This window comes from Ixodes scapularis, unplaced genomic scaffold (assembly GCF_016920785.2).
Source record: "Ixodes scapularis isolate PalLabHiFi unplaced genomic scaffold, ASM1692078v2 PGA_scaffold10__122_contigs__length_95168666, whole genome shotgun sequence".
Lineage (NCBI taxonomy): Eukaryota > Metazoa > Arthropoda > Arachnida > Ixodida > Ixodidae > Ixodes > Ixodes scapularis.
This window is the reverse complement of record NW_024609836.1, coordinates 46,802,573-46,825,512: the sequence shown is the minus strand read 5'-3', so window position 1 is coordinate 46,825,512 and position 22,940 is coordinate 46,802,573. Positions and strand designations below refer to the sequence as shown.

Genomic DNA, 22,940 nt, shown 5'->3' with positions numbered 1-22,940 from the left:
GCTTGATGCACGCCGCTCACTTGTGTGCCGCCCCGTGACTCCAAAGAAAGCGTGTGTGCTTGGCTCTCGCCAGGCGGCAGTGTCTTCTATGGGGGGAGGGAGGGGAAGGGGGAGGGAGGTAAGGGGGGACGGAGGGGAGGGGAGGAGGAGAGGGGAGAGAGAGGGGGAGGGAGGGGAGGGGAAAGGAGAGGAGGGGAGGGAGGGGAGGGGAAAGGAGAGAGGAGGAGGAGGAAGGGAGAAAGGGAAAGAGGGGACACTGCTACACATTCCTCACTCTACAACTCGGTTTGCATGTGCTATCAGACATAAAGCAAACTCGCCACTCGTAGTGGAATCTATCTCGATTTAGCCTTGGGCAGGGACGTAAACTGATGTATGCAGTGCAGTGTGTTCTCTTTCCTATGCACTTCAGTGGCCAGAAGACTGTGTTGTGTTTGATAAAGTAAATAAAGGGAGGATATGCATAAAAGCGGGTGTTACTAGGCACAATATGGAGTACAAGCTTGTCTGCTTCTTGCAAAAGGAGTTGCGGTGACGCCAGAATGCCAAGCTCTGATTGGCTGCTATTAGGAGGTTAGTGGGTAGACCTTGAGGCAGCTTGCATTGAGGTCTACCCACTATACTTTCAGTCAGAGCCACACAGAGCTTGATGTTCTCTTGTCAATGCGACCCCTGCGCAAGAAGCGGACAAACTTGGGGTCCACATAACAGCTATTCGCGACTCCAGCGAAACGGACGCCACCAAGCAGGAAAACCGGGAACCAGCCGGACCAGGTCGTTCCGCGCCCCTCCGCGTCTCTGGTGGCTTTCGCGGACACGTGTTGTCGGCGCAGTGGCGAACAATGTAATTTGACCAAGGTCCGAAAACTTCTTCAGTTTGCTTGAGTGTTCATTAGTGTGGTGAAGCCTCAGTAGATTGTTTCCTTCCATCACGTGTTTAAAAGCCTGTTTACTCCACTACACACGGTTGCATGCTTTCGATTTCTGGGATGGGGAGGAATCATGGAAAAAAGTTTTGATTTCTTGCCTGTCTCGAATCACATTCAAAGTGACGACTACTTGGTAACTGATAAGGGGGTTCTTTATAAGGATGTAGAACAGTGGACTGAGGACGACATACGAGGTGTTTCACTGGAGGGAACACCAATGTTGCAGTCAAGTGAATGGGAAGGTTTGATAGCTGCTTTTCTTGAGTTTGGTTGTGTTCAATTAGCTTCAAGTTATAGCCACCCACGCCGGTCGGTGCGTTGGCTATTCGTCTTGGCTGCTTTTTGCCGAAAAATCCTCTGGACCACACTGAAAAAGTTGCGCTGATTTCGCAGTTAGATGATTCAAGAAAACCTGCTCGCTGCAAGTGATGAATGAGGGAAATTATCCGTTTTCAATAGGTTGGGGACGAGTCTCGCAACGTTAGAAGCTGTCCCGGCATTTTGATCTATCGCGCCTCCAATATTTATATTATACCCCCGTCAAAGCCAGCAGCAATATATGTCAACATTGCTCAGGTTGACCGGCCACAAAAAATACTGATTTTATCCGTTCAGGATTCGAAGCAAAGTTCAATGCAGAGAGGTTTTGCGTGAATCTCCGATGAAGACTCTCTTCAGTTTGTCTCCGTGCTGCCGGTAGAACCAATTGACTAAGTTTAAGTAGTATCTCTCTGTCTGTCAAATATACTTTTATTTAGCAGTTCCCCTAATAGTTAGTCAACTAAGCTCATATTTCAATCCGAAGAATATACTCATATCGCTTTAGTGGGACCATATTACGTAATATAATACATAACCCGCTCGTCAGTGACTTCTCGACTGCTACTAAAACCTGAATTGAAATACGAGTATAAGCTCCTTATTGGGGCGCCGGCGGGTTAACATGGTCCTTGGCTCAAGAAGCACTTGTTTAATTTTTGTAATTTTCCTGCAGCCTGTGTTGTTGACCGAGCAGACGACTGGAGCTGTTTCTTAAACGCGGATACGCACAAAAGCTTGATTTCGCGGACATATAAGTCGCATGGTCGAGGCATGTGAGCAAGCTGAAAATTACTCTCGGTGGAACAATCCTGTAGTAATCGTCGCTTTCCTTAGATGATCAAGACTGATTAGTATATTACCGTCTCTCCGGAGCCCATAGTTTCGGTTTTGAACGAAATCTCCGAAACAAAAGTTTGACATAAAAAGAACAAAACAAAAAAAACGGGGAAAACAAAACTATGCTTTGCAAGTTTATGCGCACCAGCTACACTTAACCGTCTAAGTTCAAATACCTATAAAATTGGGCATTAAACAAAAGAAAATCTGTTAAATTGAATGCGCCACCTGTTCAGGCGGCCCGGCCAAGCCGACGCGACCTGGACTCAGCCGCCATGTTTGTTCGGTGGTGGCGCCCCCTATAGGTCGCTGGAGTCGCGAATCGCTGTCAGTCCCTGTTACTCTTTCTGCCACCGTAAAACAATTTTGCCTCTTTCTGGCCCAGTCTCGGATTAAAATTATCATAGTAGTTTTTTTTCGTTTTTTTCCTTAAATGGTTTGCTTGATTTTATCGCTGCATTGTCCGCTTCCGTGCTTTGAGGAGGCGGCCAACTCGGTGGCTCCGAGGCAAATCACTAGCCTACAGATCCCCTGATGGCAGGTTCGAATCCCGGCCAAGGTGGTCCAAGTTAATCCTCAGCCCTCCACTGGGGCGTGCCAGATGCCCGCCGTTGGTTTAGCACGTAAAGCCCCCCCAAATGGGTTTTATTTTGCCATCAGGAGGTGGCGCCCCGGCTGCCAGCAGACCCGCCGCACCCGCTGCACCCTCTGCCGCACCCTCCCCGGCAGCGCCGGCAACAGGGTCTCCCGTCTCGGGACCCATCCCGACGACGCCCCCTCCAGCCCCCGCCAAGCCCTCTGGCCCCATGTCTTCCACCCCGGTCTCCCAGATCCAGATGCCAGGACCGGTCACGGCCTCTGCGGGAGCAGACGCCGGAGACTCCGTGCCTGTCGGAGCTCGGACGGAACAGCGGGTCAGTGGTGCAAAGAAAGGAGTAGCTCCTGTCCAGATTCCTGGAAGGCATCTTTTAGGTCCTCGTGTCAGTTCCGAGGAATGTTTAAGACTGGTCCTTACATTTGCATTTAAAGGCCGGTTCACACATTTTTACTTCTGAGTGTGCTCGACTACATCACGTGCCCTTGTAACCGATTACGTCTAGGGAGCACACTGTACCATCTCTTATGTAGCCCTGGAGCACTTCTGCTCCGCATATAACTACACTGAAGGTTTTGGACTATTCGCGAGATCAAATCTGTGCATTATCTATGAGAAATGGTCACTTATAACTAGGATTCTGTGTTTTCTTAGTTTATTTCTTGCCAAAAATTCTGGGTTTATCGGAGTTTATTTTTGTTGGATTTCCAATTCTCCGAAATTCTGAGTTTAATTTTAGAGTTTTTCTCATTAAAGGAGCTGTGCAACGATTTTAACGTTGAAAGAATGGGCATTTTCTGCTTTTGACATTGTTCACTGTGTCACAAATGGCAGAAAACACACCTCCTTTCATCGAAATGTTGCGATTTCGTTGCGTAATAGCGAGGCAAAACTTGGAATATTTCTCGAAGTGCTGCCACGAGCGGCGGCCATGAGAAACAAGCGGCGTGACGTCACTTGGGTTGTTGTAAGAAAGATAGCAAGTTGTGGGAATACCTGCTCGATAAAAGGTAACTTTTTTATAAATCTTGTCGTTCCAACATATATATAAATGCGTCAAAACCCTGGTATCATTGACAAAACTTTTATTATACGGAGTTTTAGTGGCGCCATCTATCCTAGGTCCACAAAACCGCGAACAGCCGCCAGAAGCCGGAGGGGGAGGGAGACAGCGCCGGACGGGCAAGGACAGGTGGTCACGCGGTCGCGAGTGGATGAGTTCTCGCTGCTCGCTGACGGCTCTAAAGAGAGAACTTTTCCGGAACTCCGCGCCTACTCAAGTGACGTCGCTGTGCACGTGACCCGGAAGATGATGCACGAGTTGAGAGGCGGCAAAAACCTGGATCTTTTTAATTTTTTTAAATAAAAACTAGGGTATCCAGGCAAATTCTGTTTTCTGTAGTTCACTGCAGAAGTGTCAGGCATCAACTTCCACAATAATTTAAGCAAAGCCCTGAAATTGTTGCACAGCTCCTTTAAAGATAAATAAATAAAAAAATGTTGGTAAACACATGCTAGATACAGTAAAACCTCGTTATAACAAAGTTGAAGGAGCGATCGTAATTATTTCGTTATAACCATTAGTTTGTTATAGCCAATGTCCATTTCTTCCCTATTAGCAAGCAAGGGGAATTATGATTGCTTTGTTATATCCATTAGTTTGTTATATCTCATTTTGTTATAACGAGGTTTTACTGTAAAACAATAAAACACGCTTGTATCAGTTAATAGTTTTTCAGCTGGATTTGGCACTGGTACCACTGCCATTGAAAATAGCAGTTTGTTTTACGACAAAAGGTGCACACAAGTGTTACTTCGATAAACATCGATACCTTAATGAGGTAGTAGCTGGGGAGCTCGTATTCATCCCATCATATTCCATCAACCTACCTTGCGGCTGCGCGCGGTGGAGTGGTACAGGATAAAATGGAGAAGTTTCCTGCCCCTCTTCTCCATCTTATGCAATCTCTATAATTCCATAGCTTTCACTGTCACAAATACACAACCTCTCCTTCCCTAAAGCACAAATAGTACCCCCAAACTGGAAACTAAAACAGTGGCTTTTGTTGCAATCCTAAAGTACAATGTTGTCCTGTATGAACCTTGACTAGGTGAGCGGTGAGACCCCTTTTGACAACGGTTTGAGATTTTAGAGATAACTGGTGACATTTTCCCAGGACCATTGACCCTGTGCACTGATCAAACTTAATTGTAAAATTTTGTCTCTTTTCTTTTTTTTGGGGAAGGCAGGGGGGGTGGCATTGGCACATCGAATTCGGAGCTTATCGGATAAATCTGAATTGACCAAAATTTTGCTGTCAGGTGTTCTTCAAAGCTTTTCGGATTTATCCGAAAACATGGAACCCTCGCCAGAATTATTTACAGTATGATAGAAGAGTAATCTGTAAATTTATGTAGATCAGAAGTGTTCTTGGGCTGCCCAATAGATGGCATCAGTCTGTTCTCTTGTAAGCAGTTGCAACGTGGTCGGTCATACTTGGATACAAATCTGTAGACCAGCCTTTGACCTTTTTCGATTCTCCACTCATGAACTTTTACCCCAGGTTCATTGTGTGCTCTTCACTCCGTTATTGTGTACATCCTAGCCTACAACATTTGAAGCCCCCTCTCCTACTTTGTTGATTTTATCTCTCTGGAGCAATCATATCTGTACATTATGTTCTACCTTTCCCTCAAGTAATTATACACAAATTTTCTGACCGGGCGTTATGTTTCGGGTTGTAAGCCTTTTTAAATGTTTCAGTAGCGGTCATTATTTTTAGACAAAGTTCAAAGTTGGGTTTATAACTAGTTAGCAAGTAGATGAGAAAAAAAAATTATAGCAGTGGATTATAATTTTTATCTGTTGGCATTGGCAACACACCTTTAATTAAGGATATTGGATGCTACCTTTCTGCATTGCAGGTGAAGATGAACCGAATGCGACAGAGGATCGCCCAGCGCCTTAAGGATGCCCAGAACACTTATGCAATGCTTACGACGTTCAACGAAGTGGACATGACGTGAGTGCTTTTCTTGTTTTGCCGGAATATAGTACTTGGAAACGGATGCTCCTTCTTATCTGAAACTACAGTACCCGGAACACATTTTCACTGGTGTCTTTAGTGCCCCGTACTGCCTCTACACTGGGGTTTCCACAAAACAACAACCAAACACGTCACAGGAGTCACCAAGGAACAGTGTATGAAACTGAGCCTCAACCGAAAACTGAAGCAAGGCTATTATTTTTAACCAAACCGGAACTAAAATGAAGCCATTCTTTTTTTAATGAACCGGAACTGGAGCAAAACTATTATCTTTGACCGACCCGGTGCATACCATTATTTTTGAACGAACTGAAGCAAAACCAATATTTTTGACCGAACTGGAGCAAAGCCATTATTTTTGACCGAATCAGAACAAACCCGTAACCAGAATCAAGCGTTTGATGTTGAACCCGAACCAGAATGAAACTGTAATCTTGTGTGGATTTTGGATTTTGTGGGGGGCTTTAGTCACATGAGCCCCCTTTCCCCCCCGCTACGCCACTGCAAGGCTCTATACAGCCTCTTCCTTCTTGGGTTCCCAGGAGCGTCATTCAGATGCGGAACAAGTACAAAGACACCTTCCTCAAGAAGCACGGCGTCAAGCTGGGCTTTATGTCTCCCTTCGTCAAGGCAGTGGCCTTTGCCCTCCAGGACCAACCTGTGGTGAATGCCGGTGGGTTCCCTGTCCTTGGGCTCAAATTTGCACTACATTGTCCTCTCATGGAATTAATTGCTCTAAATGTCATTTGTGCCAAATTCTGGGTGTGGCCGATGGCCAATGCTTGGAGTATTCATTCTGAAATCTTAGGTTTTGTGCATAACCGTGTAGCCCTAAATGTTGGATTAGTCTAAACAACCTAATATTTGTGGAGACTTCCTTTTCACGTGACTTCAATACCGTAAAATCCCGTAAGGGCGGCCACCCAAAATGAAGGGATAAATTGTGAAAAACATGGGGTGGGCTATCTTTGGGGATGCCACAGCAAAACTTTATAAAAAATAATAAGCGTGGGGCCGCTACAAACCACGTGATGCGGGAACTGATACCGCAGATAGCGAATTCGGCAAATTCACGTTTCACGATGCGATAAACACGCGGGAATGCACTACAAACTCCTGTGTCACGGGAAAGGATACCGCAAGTGGCCGACACAGCAGATTTGCGTTTCACGGTGCGAAGGACTCGCGGAAACCCGCCGAGAACTCTCATCTCACTGGAATGGATACCGCAGATTGCAGTTGCAGCAGATTCAAGTTTCATGGTGCAATAAAGACGCGGGAACCCACTACAATTGCCTGTCACGGAAACCGATATCGCGCGTGCAGATTGCGGACAAAAACATGGGAATACGCTACAAACTCGCATGTTACAGAAACAAATACCGCAGATTGCGGACGCAATAGAATCGCATATCACGATGCAATATACACGCGGGAACAACTCGCCTGTGTTACTTACAGCTAAAAATCAATATCGCGCGCGCAGATTGCGGACAAAAACACGGGAATCCGCTACGAACTTGGAAATGGATACTGCAAATCGCGAACGCAGCAGATTCGCATTTCACGATGCAATATACACGTGGGAACAACTAGCGTGTTACGCGAGCCGATATTGCGCGCAGATCGCAGACAAAATGCGGGAACCCGGTATGAACTCGTTTCTCGGACACAATGGTACCGGCGATCGCGCCATTGATACGCGATACCCGTCGAACATCGCTTGACGTCCAACGGGAATTGGGGGTAGGCGATGTTTCGGAATTTTTATGTTACAGATATTTAGCCAGAAAAACAGGATGGGCGATCTCTCGGGGGAAGGCGCCCTTACGGGATTTTACGGTAATATCTTAAAAAATTGGTTCCCCCTAAAAATATCGCCCCATGGTAACAACTACATAGCGTATCACTCTAAACTGCGAAATCTTGTGTCCGCAAACTTAATATTTTCCAAGTTTATTAGTGTAATAATATAATATATTATATATATCATATCGCAATTTGTCGTCACAAAGTTTGCATTTTATCACGTCGCACAATACCCTCGTATGGGTTCCCAGTATTTTTGAAAGTGAGAATCACATTCTTGTAACTGTAGCCAAAATTACACTGCAGTGATTTTCAATAGTAATTTGGTGCTGTGTTTAGTTGTTGCTGTATGCCTTTTGTTGTATGTGCTGTACTACTGACTCATGGCCCTTGAGGTATCTGAATGAATCAAGAAATGTAAATCAGAAGCAGTAAAAATATGTGAACAGAAGATTGCACATACATATGCAAACTTTCACTCTGCCGCTTAGCGCCTGCAAGATGCATTTTTTAGTCAGCGGCTACCTTGTAAAGAGTTATGCAAGATGCCTTCTGTGTTATTACCGTATTGGATGTTATGGTCTACTGAAATACACAGGAATAAAATAAGGCCAACAGCCCCCCTCTAAACAGAGAGAGCAGTTCCCTTTCAAGTTAATTATTTCATCTATATACGTAAATGTATTACTACAGCAGAGCTGTTGAAAACTGGTTTCCTTAGGATCGTGTCCGTCCACAAAGAAATGTCGACACAACACTCTGGTTGCCGCTGTTGCTCATAGACTGCGGTAGCTGTCCAAAGTGTTGTGTTTGCCGGTTGTCTGGTTGCGCCGTCGCTCATAGATCGCGGCAACCTTTCCAGCCTTTCCACTCTGGCTTTCCGACTTGCGGCTGGCCATTACTTCATTCCCACCATAGTATAGCTTCGCTGGTCTTCCTTCTTCACCAGAGTGGAAAGGCTGAAAGTTTCTCTCAAATGAAGAAACACATGGTGTGATTAAGGGGCCTGTGAAATTATTTTTCTATTTGGCTGGCTAGTGCTGAGGATAAACACTACTCATTTGTAAAGCATGAAACTATATTGGATTTGTTTACATATGATATTTTTTGTAAAATGTGCATTTATGAAACTTAAATTTCTTTTCCTCCTGAACTACACTCACTTTTCCCACAGTGGGTGGTCACACCTCTTATCAAAACAATGGAAAAAAAAAGACTATCTCCGTTTGATGCATAATCTGCTTAGCTGGGCTCACCCGATTGAGCAGATTATCAATCGGGCAATAATCCTCAGAAGTAGCGAAATGGGAAGAAAACAAAAACGCTGCAGCCGATAGCTTCTCAGGCTACCAAAGCATCGCACAAGGGTTCCTTTACTGTCCTAACAAAATAATCGTGTGAGAGAGAAGCGCTGTCCTAAAGCAAGTTTCCATTTGATGTTCCCCTTTTGATCGGTCATAGCTGCACACTGTTATCTACATTTCTTCCAATTATTTCCTCTGGTTGGCTAAACACTGAAAGAACAAACTGGTGGGTGCCTTTTTCTTTGCAGTGATCGACGAGCAGGAGATCATCTACAGGGACTACATCGACATCAGTGTCGCGGTATCCACGCCAAAGGTGCGACTGCGAAGAATCTCTTACTACTCCATTTTACTTTGATTGCAAGCGTAACAGAAGCTATGAGTGCAATTTCCGAGCTTTCAGCATCCCTGCCGAGCACACGTGCTCGTTCAGCATACGAGGAACCAAAAAGTTTTAGATTCCGTGCACTAGACAAGTTCAACCTCATTTGTTTTCCTTTTTCCACTCCTTTCTCAACAGGGTCTGGTCGTTCCGGTGATCCGCAACTGCGAGGGCATGAACTACGCGGACATTGAGAAGGCGATCAACGTCCTGGGCGAGAAGGCCCGCACGGGCAGCCTGGCCATTGAGGACATGGACGGCGGCACCTTCACCATCAGCAACGGCGGCGTCTTTGGCTCCATGTTTGGCACGCCCATCATCAACCCGCCCCAGTCTGCCATCCTCGGCATGCATGCCGTCTTCGAGCGTCCCGTCAACGTCGCCGGGAAGGTGGGTCCATGGTCTCGGCAGAGGGCAGGACTGCTCTCGAAGTACTGAGAGGAAATTGGGAAAAAGACACTTTGATACAAAAGTCTTCCTCTCCACGGAAGACACGGTGTCACTTCAAACTATGGTGTCTGCAACACAACGTCCTGCTGCAGGTTGCTCTCCAGTGCGACGTTCCACAAAAGCTTTGGCAGCCCGGAGTTGGAACGCCGCTATGACGGCGATACTCACATTCTCTCGTGCTTTTCTCCGGAACTTTTATGCCTAAGTGCCAGAATCAACACTGCAGCTTTCGTGACGTTGTTTGTTGCCATTTTAGGGCCACTTTCGATGCACGGGCGAAATGTGATGCCAAACACACCATTCGGAGTAGCATTGCATGCACCGTACCTCAAATGCAGCTTTTCCTGCGTCGTTTCAACGACTGGCAAACCTGTCGAAGCAGCTCGTATGTGCCTATAAGGTGAGGGAGAGGAAAAGACTAGAGCGTGCGGGGACATCGCAACGCCGAGCTCTGGTTGGAACGATTACTTAGTGGGTGGACCTAAAGCTAGCAGCCTTTGTCTCTGCTGCACTCGTCGAGCGCATTAAAACGTGGGACGGAGGTGCCCGGCCTTTACTCTCGCATTTGTACGTGTTTGACAAGTACAGTGGAGACAAAAACAGCTAGCTTAAAGGTCTACCCACTAATCATTCCAATCGGAGCTAGGCGTTCTGGCTTCCATGTGCGCTCTCGTCTCCTCCTTTATTTTATTCACCTTTTAGCGGCAAAGCTCCTTAGGGTCTAGCCTTGTCCGTCCGGCGTCCGTGCTCACACGCCTTGTCCGTCCGGGCAAAAAAAAATGATAAAAAAAAAACAACATATGTTTGAGCAGTCGACAGGATCGAACCTGTACGGAGAGACCCCAACGGATTTCTAGTCCATCGCCTTAACCACTCGGCCACGACTGCGGGACAAGTAGGGGGCTCTGAGATGTGGTAGTAACTCAAGAGCGTGGGTTTCTGTCATGGATGAAACATTGCATGTAGCCGCTCATTGTCTATACGGGAGAGGGCGCTGCGGTCAAATGCGTATATAATCGCGTTAAACCTTGCATACATTGACTCAACATTATAGACGAGAGGGCGCTGCGGTCAAATGCTCATATGCGTATATAGCTATGTCCCATACCGCACATTGTCTTTCTGACATGGATGAAAACGAACGAAAGGCTCGGCATGCTGCGGCTCAGCGTCTACACAGACAAGCACCACCAGAGCTTCGCCCCAATCAACATCATTCACCACGTGGAGATGCGGTCATTTTTTTTATTCTTTTATTCATCATTGTCCTGCAGCGCCATCAGGCATTATCGCAGGGGCGAATAAACTTGAAGAAAACATTTCTGAATTCGTGGCACACATAATCGCACTGAAGAGTTCAGAGTTGGAGATGTCCTCGAATAAGGACAACTCGAGCTTGATGCAAAGAAATCATTATCTGCGACTTTGTTTTGTGTTGGCTTGGGACGCAGCCCGCACTGCACCGTCTGCAAGGCTACTGCTTTGTATGGGAACCACACGCCTTATCTCGTTTCCTTCTCTTGTTGGTGTGGGGACTATTTCTAAGCAATCAAGTCACGTGCGTGTTCCTTACAGGTTGGAAAATCACAGGGCCTTGTCCTGCTTATTTTTTTACATGAGCCCCATTAAATGTTGGTTATTCGGCCGAAACCGAAAATAGGCACTAGAAAATATCAAATCTACGAAAAAACAGCCTTTGGTGTTTTTTTTTGCAATTTACTTTGTTGTTGTTGTTTTGTTTTTGTTTTTTCTCACAGATTAAGTTTTTTTGGGTGTTGACTTTAGGTGTGAAACAAAACTTTGTTTATCTGGGCTTAGGTTTAATGAAGTAGGGCACAAACCTGAGATTTCTTAACTTCCTAGGAACACGTGCGTGACTTGAAGCTACTAGGAAGATGTCTTGATGCCAACGAGAGAAGGAATAGGGATAAAGTGTAGGGTTTTGAAAAAAGAAGCAGCCTTTCGAAAAGTTTAGAGTGGGCTGTATCTGAGGCAGTACCAAAGAAAGCTGTAGACAAACATTTTCTTTCCATGAAGTTTTTTTTTTTTTGTTTTTTTTATTATTTAAGGAGCGATCCAATTTTGGGTTTATTGGTATTTACCTAAAAGCCAGAACGCTAGTAGTTCTAAAGGGACGGTGAAGAAGACAAATGGACGCAGGTGCCGCCGTTGTCATGGCATCCCAACTTGAGGCCACAGGAGTTTCCATTGATCGGTTTGATGCGGGCCAAGCTACAGCAAACTCGGTGTCTGCTTTGACCAGCTTCACTGCTATGCCACGGCCGGGATTCCGGTGATCCGCAGCGTGACCAAGTTACGACATTACCGGCCAGATTCCAGTGGCAGAAAATAATGATGTGGCAGACACACGGGTTGGAAATGCATTTCGGGGTCCATAATATCGCCTCCAGCATTGCTGTAAATTGGAATATAAGCAACACGCTACCTCCCTGGCAGCATTTTAAAAGAAAACTTTGGATGCATAGCATATCTGGGCATATGCATTGTTTCGTTGCACGCTGTCTTAAGCGGCTGTTGTTATGCTCAATTTCCCCTAAATGAACAAACAAACAAACGACAGCGGCAAGCCTCAAACACATGCAGCACGCTCGCGACGGTACCTTTAGCAGGCATTTAGTCGTTCGGTGCTCGCGAAGTAAGCACGAGTGATTGTAAGCCTGCCGAAGATGCCCTTACGTGCATGATGCTCAGGTTTGGGCGTAGCCTCTTTTATTCTACAAAGCTTGTCAAATCGGGAAAGAGTCTGGTTTGAGGCTCGTCGCTGTCGTTTGTTTCCGTTTGTCGCTCTAGTGGGACTTGGGCATTAGACCTTTGGACTTGACTCTTTGTTTGACACAATAGAAACAGCACCCACTTGAACAGGAGTAGCATTGGGAGAGTTGACCAAACTCGGCACGATGGGAAGATTAACCAACTTGAATGCGTCTACGAACAAGAATGTGCGAAAGAGTTTAACGCAGTTCTTTTTCGTGTTCGATGCTTGTATCATCCCCCTGAATTCAGCATTCTTCAAACTCCTGCAACACCCCCCCCCCCCATCATAATAGGCATTTTTACCAATACCTCCTAGAAGACAAGGGCCTGCGCATTACGTCGTCCTTGGTAGATCCCCAATCCACCCAAAGTGGCGGACGCACAGAAGCTCCGCGTAAGTATAACAACAAAATGGCAGACTCAAGCATCTTGGCATCGCCGTATGACAGTATTGCGCCCGTTACCAGAATCTGGAAGACGCTCGTGTGGCAATGTAGACACAACTCAGGTTGCGCCGCAAAAGTTCATGAGTGACGACGTTAAAAAAAAATAAAAAAAATTGCAAACAACCACTTAAAGTGTGCTGCAATTGATGGCATTAGCTGCTGCGTCGTGGGAAGGCATGTTGAAGGGATTTGCTTTTGGCCAGTGTGCCAAACAACGTTAGCAATTGGTTCTTGTCTTTCAGCAATATCGACGTAGGAGATGCATGCTTTGGCTGAGCGATTGTGCGAGACGTTGCGCTCATCGAAGAAGGACGCAGGGATGCGCTTTTTTTAGAGGGCTGAGACGCCCTTTTGGAACGGGGGTACCTGTGGTGGAAGGAGCGAAACTATGTATGTGAGCCGTTCCGTAGAGGCACGGAGAGTGCGCAAGAATGGAACCTGGGCGGCATGTTTTCTGAATGCTGCATGCCTTCCGCCGTGGATTGGCTGCGCGCACATGCCCAAGGTTCACGAGACACCGAAGCGTTGTCATAGGTAGGACGCTTGCGCTGGAGCCGGGATAGCCGAAGCTCCCTCCTGCCATTCTCACCTTATTGGAAACTATGATGATGACGTTAGAGAAAGAAAGGCACAGACCTCGTTTTCTAAGTGCTGTGGGGAGTGCAAGTTTGTCTGCTTCTTACGCAGGGGTGGCGACGACGTCAAAACGCCAAACTCTTGTTGGCCGATAGAAAAAAATGGTGGCTAGACCTTGAGGCATCTAGCTTTGAGGTCCACCCACTATCCTTTCAATCAAAACCAATCGGAGCTCGGCGTCTTTCCGACGTCGTCGCAACTCCCGTGCAAGAAGCAGACGAATTGCTCTCTGTATTGGCTTTGCCCGCCGACACGGCGACCGTGGCGTGAGGGAATATGGTTGCGGCGTTCCCAGGTGGAGATCCGGCCCATGATGTACATCTGCCTGACGTACGACCACCGGCTCATCGACGGCAGGGAAGCGGTGACGTTCCTCAAGAAGGTCAAGGCGGCCGTCGAGGACCCCGTGGTCCTCATGCTGGACGTCTAGCGCCCCGTCATCACGCCGTCGCACACTCTACCCAACACTTAGGACCGGCTAGACCCCTCGTGAGTGCGGGTCCTCCTTTCGAAAAGCTTAATCGGGGCTCTCTTCTTGGCAGTGCATTCTGCAAAAGTGGAGGCTGGTGCCTGGATTTCCATAAAAAATGTGCTCGAGTGCATTTCATTCCCTCGTAACCACTTACAACGAGAGAACACTGGTGTGGCTAGATTTCAGAGCGGTTTCAACTGCTGGTCGGTGGTCATGTTGTTTGTGGGACGTGTTTGCAATACAAGCTGCGAGGAGGGGGCGAGAGCGTCCATCGTCTGCGAGTGTCTCCGACTTGGTCCGTCTGTCCACCCATGCTAACCTCCCTGCTACTCGACAAAGCGTTTGTGCACGCGTACAGCCAATCTGCGCAGGAGGCGTCTGCCATTAAATGGCAAACACACTATATAGTTCGAGTTGCTCGAGCCTCGCTAGAGAGTACACTGGCACGCTGGTGTCATTTATCAGTTAGCCTGGGAAGTGCGTATAACCAAACTGAAGGTTTTTGCCTTATTTACGAGATCAAACCTGCGCACTGTCTGTGAAGGAGGGTCACTTGTAACATTGTCAGAATTATTTCAAGCCCACAGTGGAAGAGTTGTAAAAAATTATAAAAATATTCGCAGTTTGGAAGTGCCATCTATCTACCTGATAGATAACACCCGTGTGTTCTCACATGATAGGAAATGCAACATACTTGAGCATACTGAAATGCAAATTTGTGAACCGGCCTCGGGGTGTAGGGGCCTTTACACAGAGTTTTAAGCTCGCCTGCTTTTTAATATGACTGGCTTTTGCTCTTAACGCATGAATTACATTCATTCTAACTTTTCTGGAATAGTGCAGTGATAGGTAATAGTTGCCCGGTTTCGCCAGGCAGTGTTATTACATGCTGAAACTTTGGCTTTTTACTCCAACTGCCGGTGGCACATACGGGCAAACTCTGAGCTGTTTTTCAATGCTTTTGTTTTTTAATGCAGTGGAAAAGACATAATTTTCTTGTCTCAATATCTGAAGGAGGCTTATTGTGGAGAAGGCGCCATGTGACCCAGTTGCATGTCAAAAGATCCCCAGGTGTTCGAAGTTAATCCTCAGTCCTCTGCTCGAGCGTGCCAGACGCCCTTCGTTGGTTTGGCGCGTAAAACCCCCGATTTGGCTAGAATATTGTTTTATTTCATTTCTGGTGTAGAATTGCGTCACAGCCAATTGTCTGCTATGAAACTACCTAGAACCAATTAGTAGTCGCAAAGAGCCAGGCACCCGAGGACCTACGACATCCCACTAGTGGGACAGTTCTCGAAACGCCAGCATCGCTACTCTCTCTTAGCAGGCAGCCAATCATAAGTTCATTCTTTGCCTACTGCAGTTGACCGCCTCTATAGCATGGAGGTTCAGTTTTGGCCTCTGGAATGCATGATGTAGGGTCCGAACCCTGGGTGGTCCCTTCCTCATGGAGTCTTTGTGGTCGTCACTCGTGACCTCCTCGGTCGCTTTGCGACATAAAACCCCAATATTTTTTTGTTTGTCTATCACGGTTCAAAGTGTTTAAAGCGAGGGGTAGCTATTTACGCATCACTTCTTGTAGATGGTCCTGCATTGACTTCATAAATAGCTCTATATTAGAAGCTATATTAAAGGAAGCTAGACATTTACAGTTTCCATCCTATACTTCGTTTCACGATAACTCTTAAACGGCGACATCCATGGCCTCCGCGAGCCAATCGAAGCTTCGGTGCAAGGCACATGACCATTTGTCGTCGGAATGTGTTTGGGCTCCAAAAGGCCTGTCGCACGTTTTTTCTCCATCGCTCTCACTCTGGTCAGCTCAAGGGGAGCATAGCATTCAAAGCATAGTGTTCGCTCTTTGCAAAGTTGCTCTCAAACAGAATATACTGCCATCATTAGGTCAGTGGGCGAAATCAGCACCTGGCCCATATTTTCGGCATTTTTGACAGCGCTCCGGCAAGACGCCGGAGCCCTGTCAAAGTATGGAAGCTCACGCTGGGGAAGGGGGGGGGGGGGGGGGGGGGGGGGGGTGAGGGTGAGGTGAGGGTGAGGGTGAGGGTTAGTGATGGGGATGATGACAACTGAAGTTCCTCCCTGCCACCCTCACTTTGTCAATGACTACAGTATTTTGCTCATTCTGCAAAGGATGTGTTCCTGACCAACTTCTTTTCACTGTGGTCTTGTCCAAAACAGGAGAGGACAAGCTTGACTGACCAATGCAGCAACAGAAGCAGCAGCAGTGCGTCCGGAGGAGGCTCGTGGAAGCCACCATTTTGTCCCCCGTTTGGCAAAGGATTTTTGACTGTAGTCATAGAACTTTCAAATATGAAGCACTGTTGCCTAGCGTTTGTACAGACATTTCTTGTTTTTCCTTTTTCTTTTTTTTTTTCTTTTCTTTTTTTGCTATATTTAATATAGGATGCACTGTCAGGATTGAAAAGGGAAAAAAGATGTGCATTTTTAGAGTGTTGCCGGCTGCTTTCGTGCAGTGGTTCTGCCCTCGGTAGCATATGGCGGTAACTTAACCTCATTTACCTTTTTGATCTGTTCTTACGTCATCCAAGAGTTTATTAAACAGTTGTAATAACTTCAGCATCTTCCACTGAATAGTGTTGTGGGATTTGATTGATATAGTCAGGTTACATGTGTCACGAGTTTCTATGCTTTTGCTGAATGGTGCAAATAAAAAAAATTCATGTTTGCACAAAAAAAAAAATAAAGATGGTGGTGCACTTTTGGTGGCGACGGTGGAACCTTGTAGTTGTGCCTTTTATGTGCAAATAACTTGCGTAATGCGGCTGAATTTTGTCTTATTTTGAAACTTGTGAGCTCGACGTCTTGCGTACTGTTGCTGCTCAGGACGACAAACCTTTACGCTGGCGGGTTTAAAAATAGAAATAAAAGATCAAACAAGCCCGTAAAGGACTGTTCACGTGGCATTTAATGATTTCCATTGGCCGCGAGCGCCGACGGAAAAGAACAAGTTTAAGTTATTGGTGAAACAAAACAAAAGAAAAATGCGGTTTGGTGAGTAGCCAGGAACCGAACGGCATAAGGTGGTATACCGAAACCAGAACCGACCGAATCGTCTGCCATCTTTCTTTGTGCATCGTATCCCGTTTTCAGATTTCTTTAAGGACTAGAATAAATGTACTCGCAAATTGTACGCTTCTAACAAAGACGCACTAATGATCGGCGATCACCCGTCTGGATCGGTTTTCACGCAATCGCGTGACGTCATCAAAGTCGGTGACGTCTTTTGAACAACTTCCTGTGACGTCAAACCGCGACATGAACGAAGCATGTGGATCCGCTCGCTGAAAAGTGATACTGGAGCATTTCCCGCTGGAGGCTAAAAAAAATAAGCCTGTGCCCCGAGGCGATGACATGTTCATGACCACGACAGACGCCGTGAAAGAACAGTAAGCGCATTCTGCATTTCACTCTTACTTTCCGGGTCCAAGTTTCCTGCCGAATCGGGTGACCTATTTTCCCCTCCACTTCCTTAGGCCTACCGTACCGTAACGTGTGTCTACGTTCGCGATCTGTTTGACTGACCGTTGATCACTTTGAACCGGATTTTTGGGACGTTTTAGAGCTCTCAGAAATGATCGTGGGACCCGGGCTTCTCCGACAGTGAATCAAGATGACGGTTCCGACGGAAAGCGGTCGAATATTTTGCCGGATGAGTCATAAAAGTATCCCTTTTCACGTGCGGAAGACGCGAAGCACCGACCGGACCAAAATATGGCTAGGATTCGGTCGTCGCTTTTCGCGAGCACCCAAGCAAAAACATACCATTTTTAGGGCTGTAGACGGTGGGAAGCGGTGCCCAGTCGCTAAGACGGGCTCGGGATCATTGCAGTTATTGTTGCAGCGCTCAAGGTCACCACATGGCAAGATGGTCCGAATGTAAACATTTTGACTCCCACGACCCTCCGACGCAGTCGTGCCTTTCGCGATCTCCGCTTCGAGGTGTCTGCTCTCAGGACCGTTAACCATTCGGATATACTTTTTTTTTTCTTTCTGTAAGGCACATTGCGTCTCGTGTACTGTCGGTATCTTTCGGGTGAGAATTGTCCGGCTCTTGTCTCCGATTTCGGTAGCTGTGCAACTTGAAACTCGCTTCTGAGACTCGGTATGTTTTAAGGCAACGTCCACTTTTCTTTCTTTCTTTTCTTTCTTTGTTCTACGTTCTTAGTCATATGGAGTTCCAACTTGAAGCGTGTAAAGTAGAAAAACGAAGACGTCCGCGTTCGCCAGTTTTCGGGGAACGAAGTGGTGGTGTTGACACGCATCGCCGTGGCCTTGCACTACTGCCGGCAATTGTCTTGAGCGCGCGTTCGCAGGTGTTGCCTCCGAACATCATATATGCGTTTTGTTAGTCGGTTGTGTCGGCTGCCTGCCGCCAGAAGCGTTCCCAAACAGTTGAGATCGCATTGTTACTTGTAGCACAACCAAAGCCGGCGCCTTCCGCGCGCTCCCTTTGACAGATGCCGGCGCATGCTGAGCTCCAATACGCTGGGGAAGTTGACTATACTTTGTTCACTTCTGTGCCGTCTGCTTTGTTTTATTTATTAATTAATTGAGTACGTACTGCGGGCTTTTTGAATAGACCCCTGCAGGTGTGAGGTACAGAACCACATGAAACGTGGCTTCGTATGCGGCATCTGATTTTTGGCTTGTAATTTCCGTATGTCTATTCTTGCGCGGATCTAACCATTTGCATAGCCATTGCTTGTTGCCTGCATGTACAGTGTCCCCCCGCCCCCCCCCCCCCCCCCTCCCCCCCAGAAAAAAAAAAAAAAAAAGGTTTAAGGAAATATGCATTGCCGAACTTTCATTTTTTACTCAAATGTAGCTCTAACAGTTCGAACCAGATGCCAGAGTTTCAACACTAACCGTTATCTTACTCAGGAGGTATAAGTAGGGCTGGGCGTCGATTAAAAATTTTAACTTGATTAATCGACACCCTTTAATCGATTAAGTAATTGATTAATCAGTTTCATTCATTTTCACGTATAATAGTTCAAAGAAGCAAAAACTGAAATTAGTGCCCCTGCTGAATATCTCATAAACGGCGCAACATACAATTTCGAGTTTTAAATCAACCTTGATGTGTAATTGAGAGCAGTACAAAGACACCCACACTTACAAATTAGTGCTTCAGCCACAGAGGCGAAGAGGTTCCTTGATATTCTCCGGCAATAGCAAACTTTCTCGATCACTATAGTCTCTGCTGCGCTAAACGGACACTTGCATAGCGTTGAAGTGGTCGGGACGTGTATAAGCTTGTTTCGAGTTACAAACCTTGCCCCTGCAGTTTACTTTAGGTCAAAATTTCATCTAAAGTTTGCCGTCATACAGGAGTACTCGTTCACATCTGCGTGGTGAAAGTGTTGAATATTTACTTTCTTTTTGTGCGTCAAAATTTGACCGATTAACTGGTTAAAAATATTAAACGCGATTAGCAACGATTTTCCCATTGTAAATTTAAAATAATCACTTTTCAATAAAATAACGGTTAGTACTGAAACTTCGGCACCTGGTTTGGACCGCTAGCACTAGGTACTTTTGGACGTAGAATGAGCATCCGGCGATGCATAGTTAATTTTTGCGGTGAAAAACACCACCTTCCAAATGTTTTCTTATGGGACACCCTGTATGAACGACAAACTATGTGGCAGGCACCAGTGTCATTCAAGTTTGCCTTCGACATCCATTCAGGAGAAAGGTAGGCTGTAACTGTGACAAATCGAAGGGTATCCAGAACACATAAAAATCATTTATTATCGACGGGGGGGGAGGAGGAGGGGAGGAGAGGTAGAGGAGGAAGAGGAGGAGTTTCTGAATGAGAGTGTATACTGTTGAATTTCATAATACTGCCTTATCTCCAGAAGTTTTAATAAATTAAATTAGATTCTACAAAGTGATCCTGGTTGTTGTTTTTCCCCACAGACTGTACCAACCCCAAAGATACAAAGTCTCTCTCTGAAGCGTCACTTGCCGTCCTGAGATTCTCCAGCAGCTTTTTTTTCTTGGTGGAGTTGAATTCACCAGCGTCTCTGTGCTTTAGTTCTTTCCTTACCATAAGTTGTGAAGGTCATTCCTAAGAAATAAGTGTAACATTTTGGCCTCATTTCATTTGTACAAAAAACATGTCTATTTTTGTCTATTGGCGGAACAAAATCTGCTTTCTGGTGTAGACATTTTCTACAGTTCTGCTTTTTTCACAAAATTGTCTTCTTGCCATGCCATGTTCAAGTTCAGAAAATGCTGTTAACATGAGGTTTTTTTTTAAACCTCTGCAAAGGGTGTGTCTGTCTTTACAATGGGACAAAACCCTTGTGATACATCAAAATGAACCAAATTGATCAAAGCAAACATTCTGTAACAAGTTGGTGAAATCATTACAGTTCTGATTGCTGAACAGCAAATTTGCAGTAGCAATGACAATACCAGATTTGAAATGAGGATATTGTTGGCCGAGGGTGGAAACGCACTACATTACAGCTCGGAGTGCATGGATCAAAAGCTCATGCTGCAGAATCGAGGGATCCTGGGTTCAGCCCCCATACCTGCCTGATTCGATCTGGCGAGCTTTGTAGTGGCGTATGTTTGTGTAATCACTACTGCTTGATGCACGCTAAAGACCCCAACTGATACTGCGCTGGCTAAATTTCTCATCTACAGCAGACACCAGTTGTCGGTGGGGCTGACTCCTCTTCCCCCGGTGTAAATGTGCACCTAACAGAATTATAGTTAAAATATTCAGCCATGTTGCAGGGAATTGTAAATTATGTTGTTTAATTCATTACTATTTTAAAAATGGGCACAGAAAAAAAAACTACTAAGGAAGCTTGGTTAGCTTCTGTCATCCTACAACACTTGGGCAACATCTGTTTGAAAAGGGGTCCAGAATATATATTGGGCCAGTATTGCGGTGCAGTAAATTTTGAGCAGTTCATTATCAAATTATGATCTATGGCTGTAGTGTCAGAATCAAGGAAGGAAAGGGAAACAGAAGGGCTCTCTCTCTGTGCCGCCCCCCCCCCCCCCCTTTTTTTTTTCCAGACATTTAAAAATTTTACGTAAACAATACAGGAGAGGAACAAACTATAAAATTTGATGGAGTCTGCCATTGGGTGAAGCAGTTCCTTGAGATTTTGGGGTGGAGCAACAGGTTACCTTTTTTTTTTTTTTTTAGGAAGTTTATAGTTTTTTGGTTGCATTGGTTTTACAAATGAAATAATTTGCCACCGGCTTACATAAAAGGGCTGAAAGGCTACAAATTATAAAGACATTCATTAAAAAAAAAAAGTGACAGAGGGAAAATATTTATAGCAAGAAGATTATAGATTTAGCTAACAGGATAGCTGGGCGAGTTGGTATGTATTCGTAAACATAGCCTTGCCGCCCAGGTCGGGAGACTAGAAGACGCAGGTTTCCCGGATTCGGTAATCGCCTCGGCCGCGGAAGCAATAGTGAAAAGCATTAAGGGTGAGGTGCGGGGAAAAGTAACAAAAAAAGTAAAAAAAGCAGGTCGCAGTCATCCCTTATGTGCACCACATGTCACACAGCTTTAAAAGAACCATCTCGAAATTCGGGGTATATGTGGTTTAATCGGCACGTAACAAGTTAAGCGGTATTTGCTCTGCAGTAGAAAAGCGCGTTAACAAGAAAGAAAAACGGGGGGGAGAGGGCCGGTGGCATAAAACACCGCATTGAGTTCGTGCCATGCACCTTGGGTGTAGTATACCAGATACCCTTCACGCGCGGGAAGGTATACATCGGACAGACGGGGTGGTGCCTCAACATTCGCCTGCGGGAACACCGTAGTTCTTTGACAGGAACAGCAAGCTCCCACTTGGCGTTGCACTGCAGGGACTGCGCCTGTACACTGTTACTTGACAAGGCCATTGTTTTGTCTAAACACAGGGACCAAAAAGCTCGAGAGATAGTCGAAGCTCATAGAATAAAGGAGGGGCCAGCCTGCGTGAGTCTGGCTTCCTTGAATTTTCTGGACAGTGAGGTCAAATTTTTAGATCGGGGATGACGCATATAGAATTGTGTAACAGATAGCACCCAATTTCGTGAGGTTCATGCGCATTTCCATCGTGATTAAGAGAGTCGTGTTGTTGTATGTTTTCTTTGTGGTTTCCTTATAATGACCCTTTCAGTTGTTAGCCAGTGCTCGTCCTGTCCAGTTCCTTCCTCTGTCCATGTAAAATTCGCGCTGTACCATTATGAAGATTATAGATATTTTAGTTGTACTTTTAGTGTGCTACAATCCAACTACCCTAAGATGTTGGAACACAAGCAATATATCAATGTCGCCAGCATTACTTTGAGGTGGACAAATCTTATGTCAACCTAATAAATCTCACAAAATCCAAAACCATTAATTGAAATATTGCCATGAAGTCAAGGCTGTGAGCAGTAAATGTCATTGTGGCTGAAATGTGCTGGACAATTACCCCTTGTTTCCTTATTTATGATATCATACCTGTAGGAAACAACAAGAGATAGCAGCTGCATGAGAGAAATGCATTACTAATTTAGCAATTTGTATTTTTCTGGGATATTGATCTATCAATGATACCTACATCCTTGGGTCGTTTCCAAACAGTGTTGGAGGCGTTACCTGGAAAAGCAACGAAATATGTTATTCGTTACTTGCAAATAAAAGTAACGCGTTACCGACCTACGTTACCTCAAAATGAAAGGAGTTTGTTGCCGATTAAAAGTAATGCACGTTACTTTTGCATTACTTTTTTAATTATGAATTAACAAGTTTTATTCTTTTGACTGTACAGGTATACATAAGTGCCATATTTCAGGAAACCATACATTCATGCGGAAACTGAACATGATTATTTGATCTTTTCTACGGTTTCACCTTAATACTTAAAAAAAAAAAAGAAAGCTTCAAAA

General features: G+C 45.6%; 2 protein-coding genes across 6 annotated transcripts in view; both read left to right on the top strand.

Moving 5' to 3' along the window:
• LOC8034665 (dihydrolipoyllysine-residue succinyltransferase component of 2-oxoglutarate dehydrogenase complex, mitochondrial) overlaps positions 1-16,928 on the top strand; it is a 49,189-nt gene extending 32,261 nt beyond the window's left edge. Inside the window, exons 11-17 of the mRNA XM_040208872.2 lie at positions 2,748-3,001; positions 5,608-5,705; positions 6,272-6,402; positions 9,091-9,158; positions 9,363-9,614; positions 13,827-14,020; positions 16,200-16,928. Of these exons, the coding sequence (XP_040064806.2) occupies positions 2,748-3,001; positions 5,608-5,705; positions 6,272-6,402; positions 9,091-9,158; positions 9,363-9,614; positions 13,827-13,961 (938 nt within the window). The 3' untranslated portion in view covers positions 13,962-14,020; positions 16,200-16,928. The remainder of the gene's footprint in view (positions 1-2,747; positions 3,002-5,607; positions 5,706-6,271; positions 6,403-9,090; positions 9,159-9,362; positions 9,615-13,826; positions 14,021-16,199) is intronic.
• A 341-nt stretch (positions 16,929-17,269) lies between these two features.
• Positions 17,270-22,940, top strand: part of LOC8034657 (protein Smaug homolog 2) — a 94,018-nt gene continuing 88,347 nt past the window's right edge. For all 5 annotated transcript variants that reach the window (XM_042288193.1, XM_042288203.1, XM_029991101.4 and 2 more), the window contains exon 1: positions 17,270-17,428. The gene's annotated coding sequence lies outside the window, so the exon portion shown is untranslated. The remainder of the gene's footprint in view (positions 17,429-22,940) is intronic.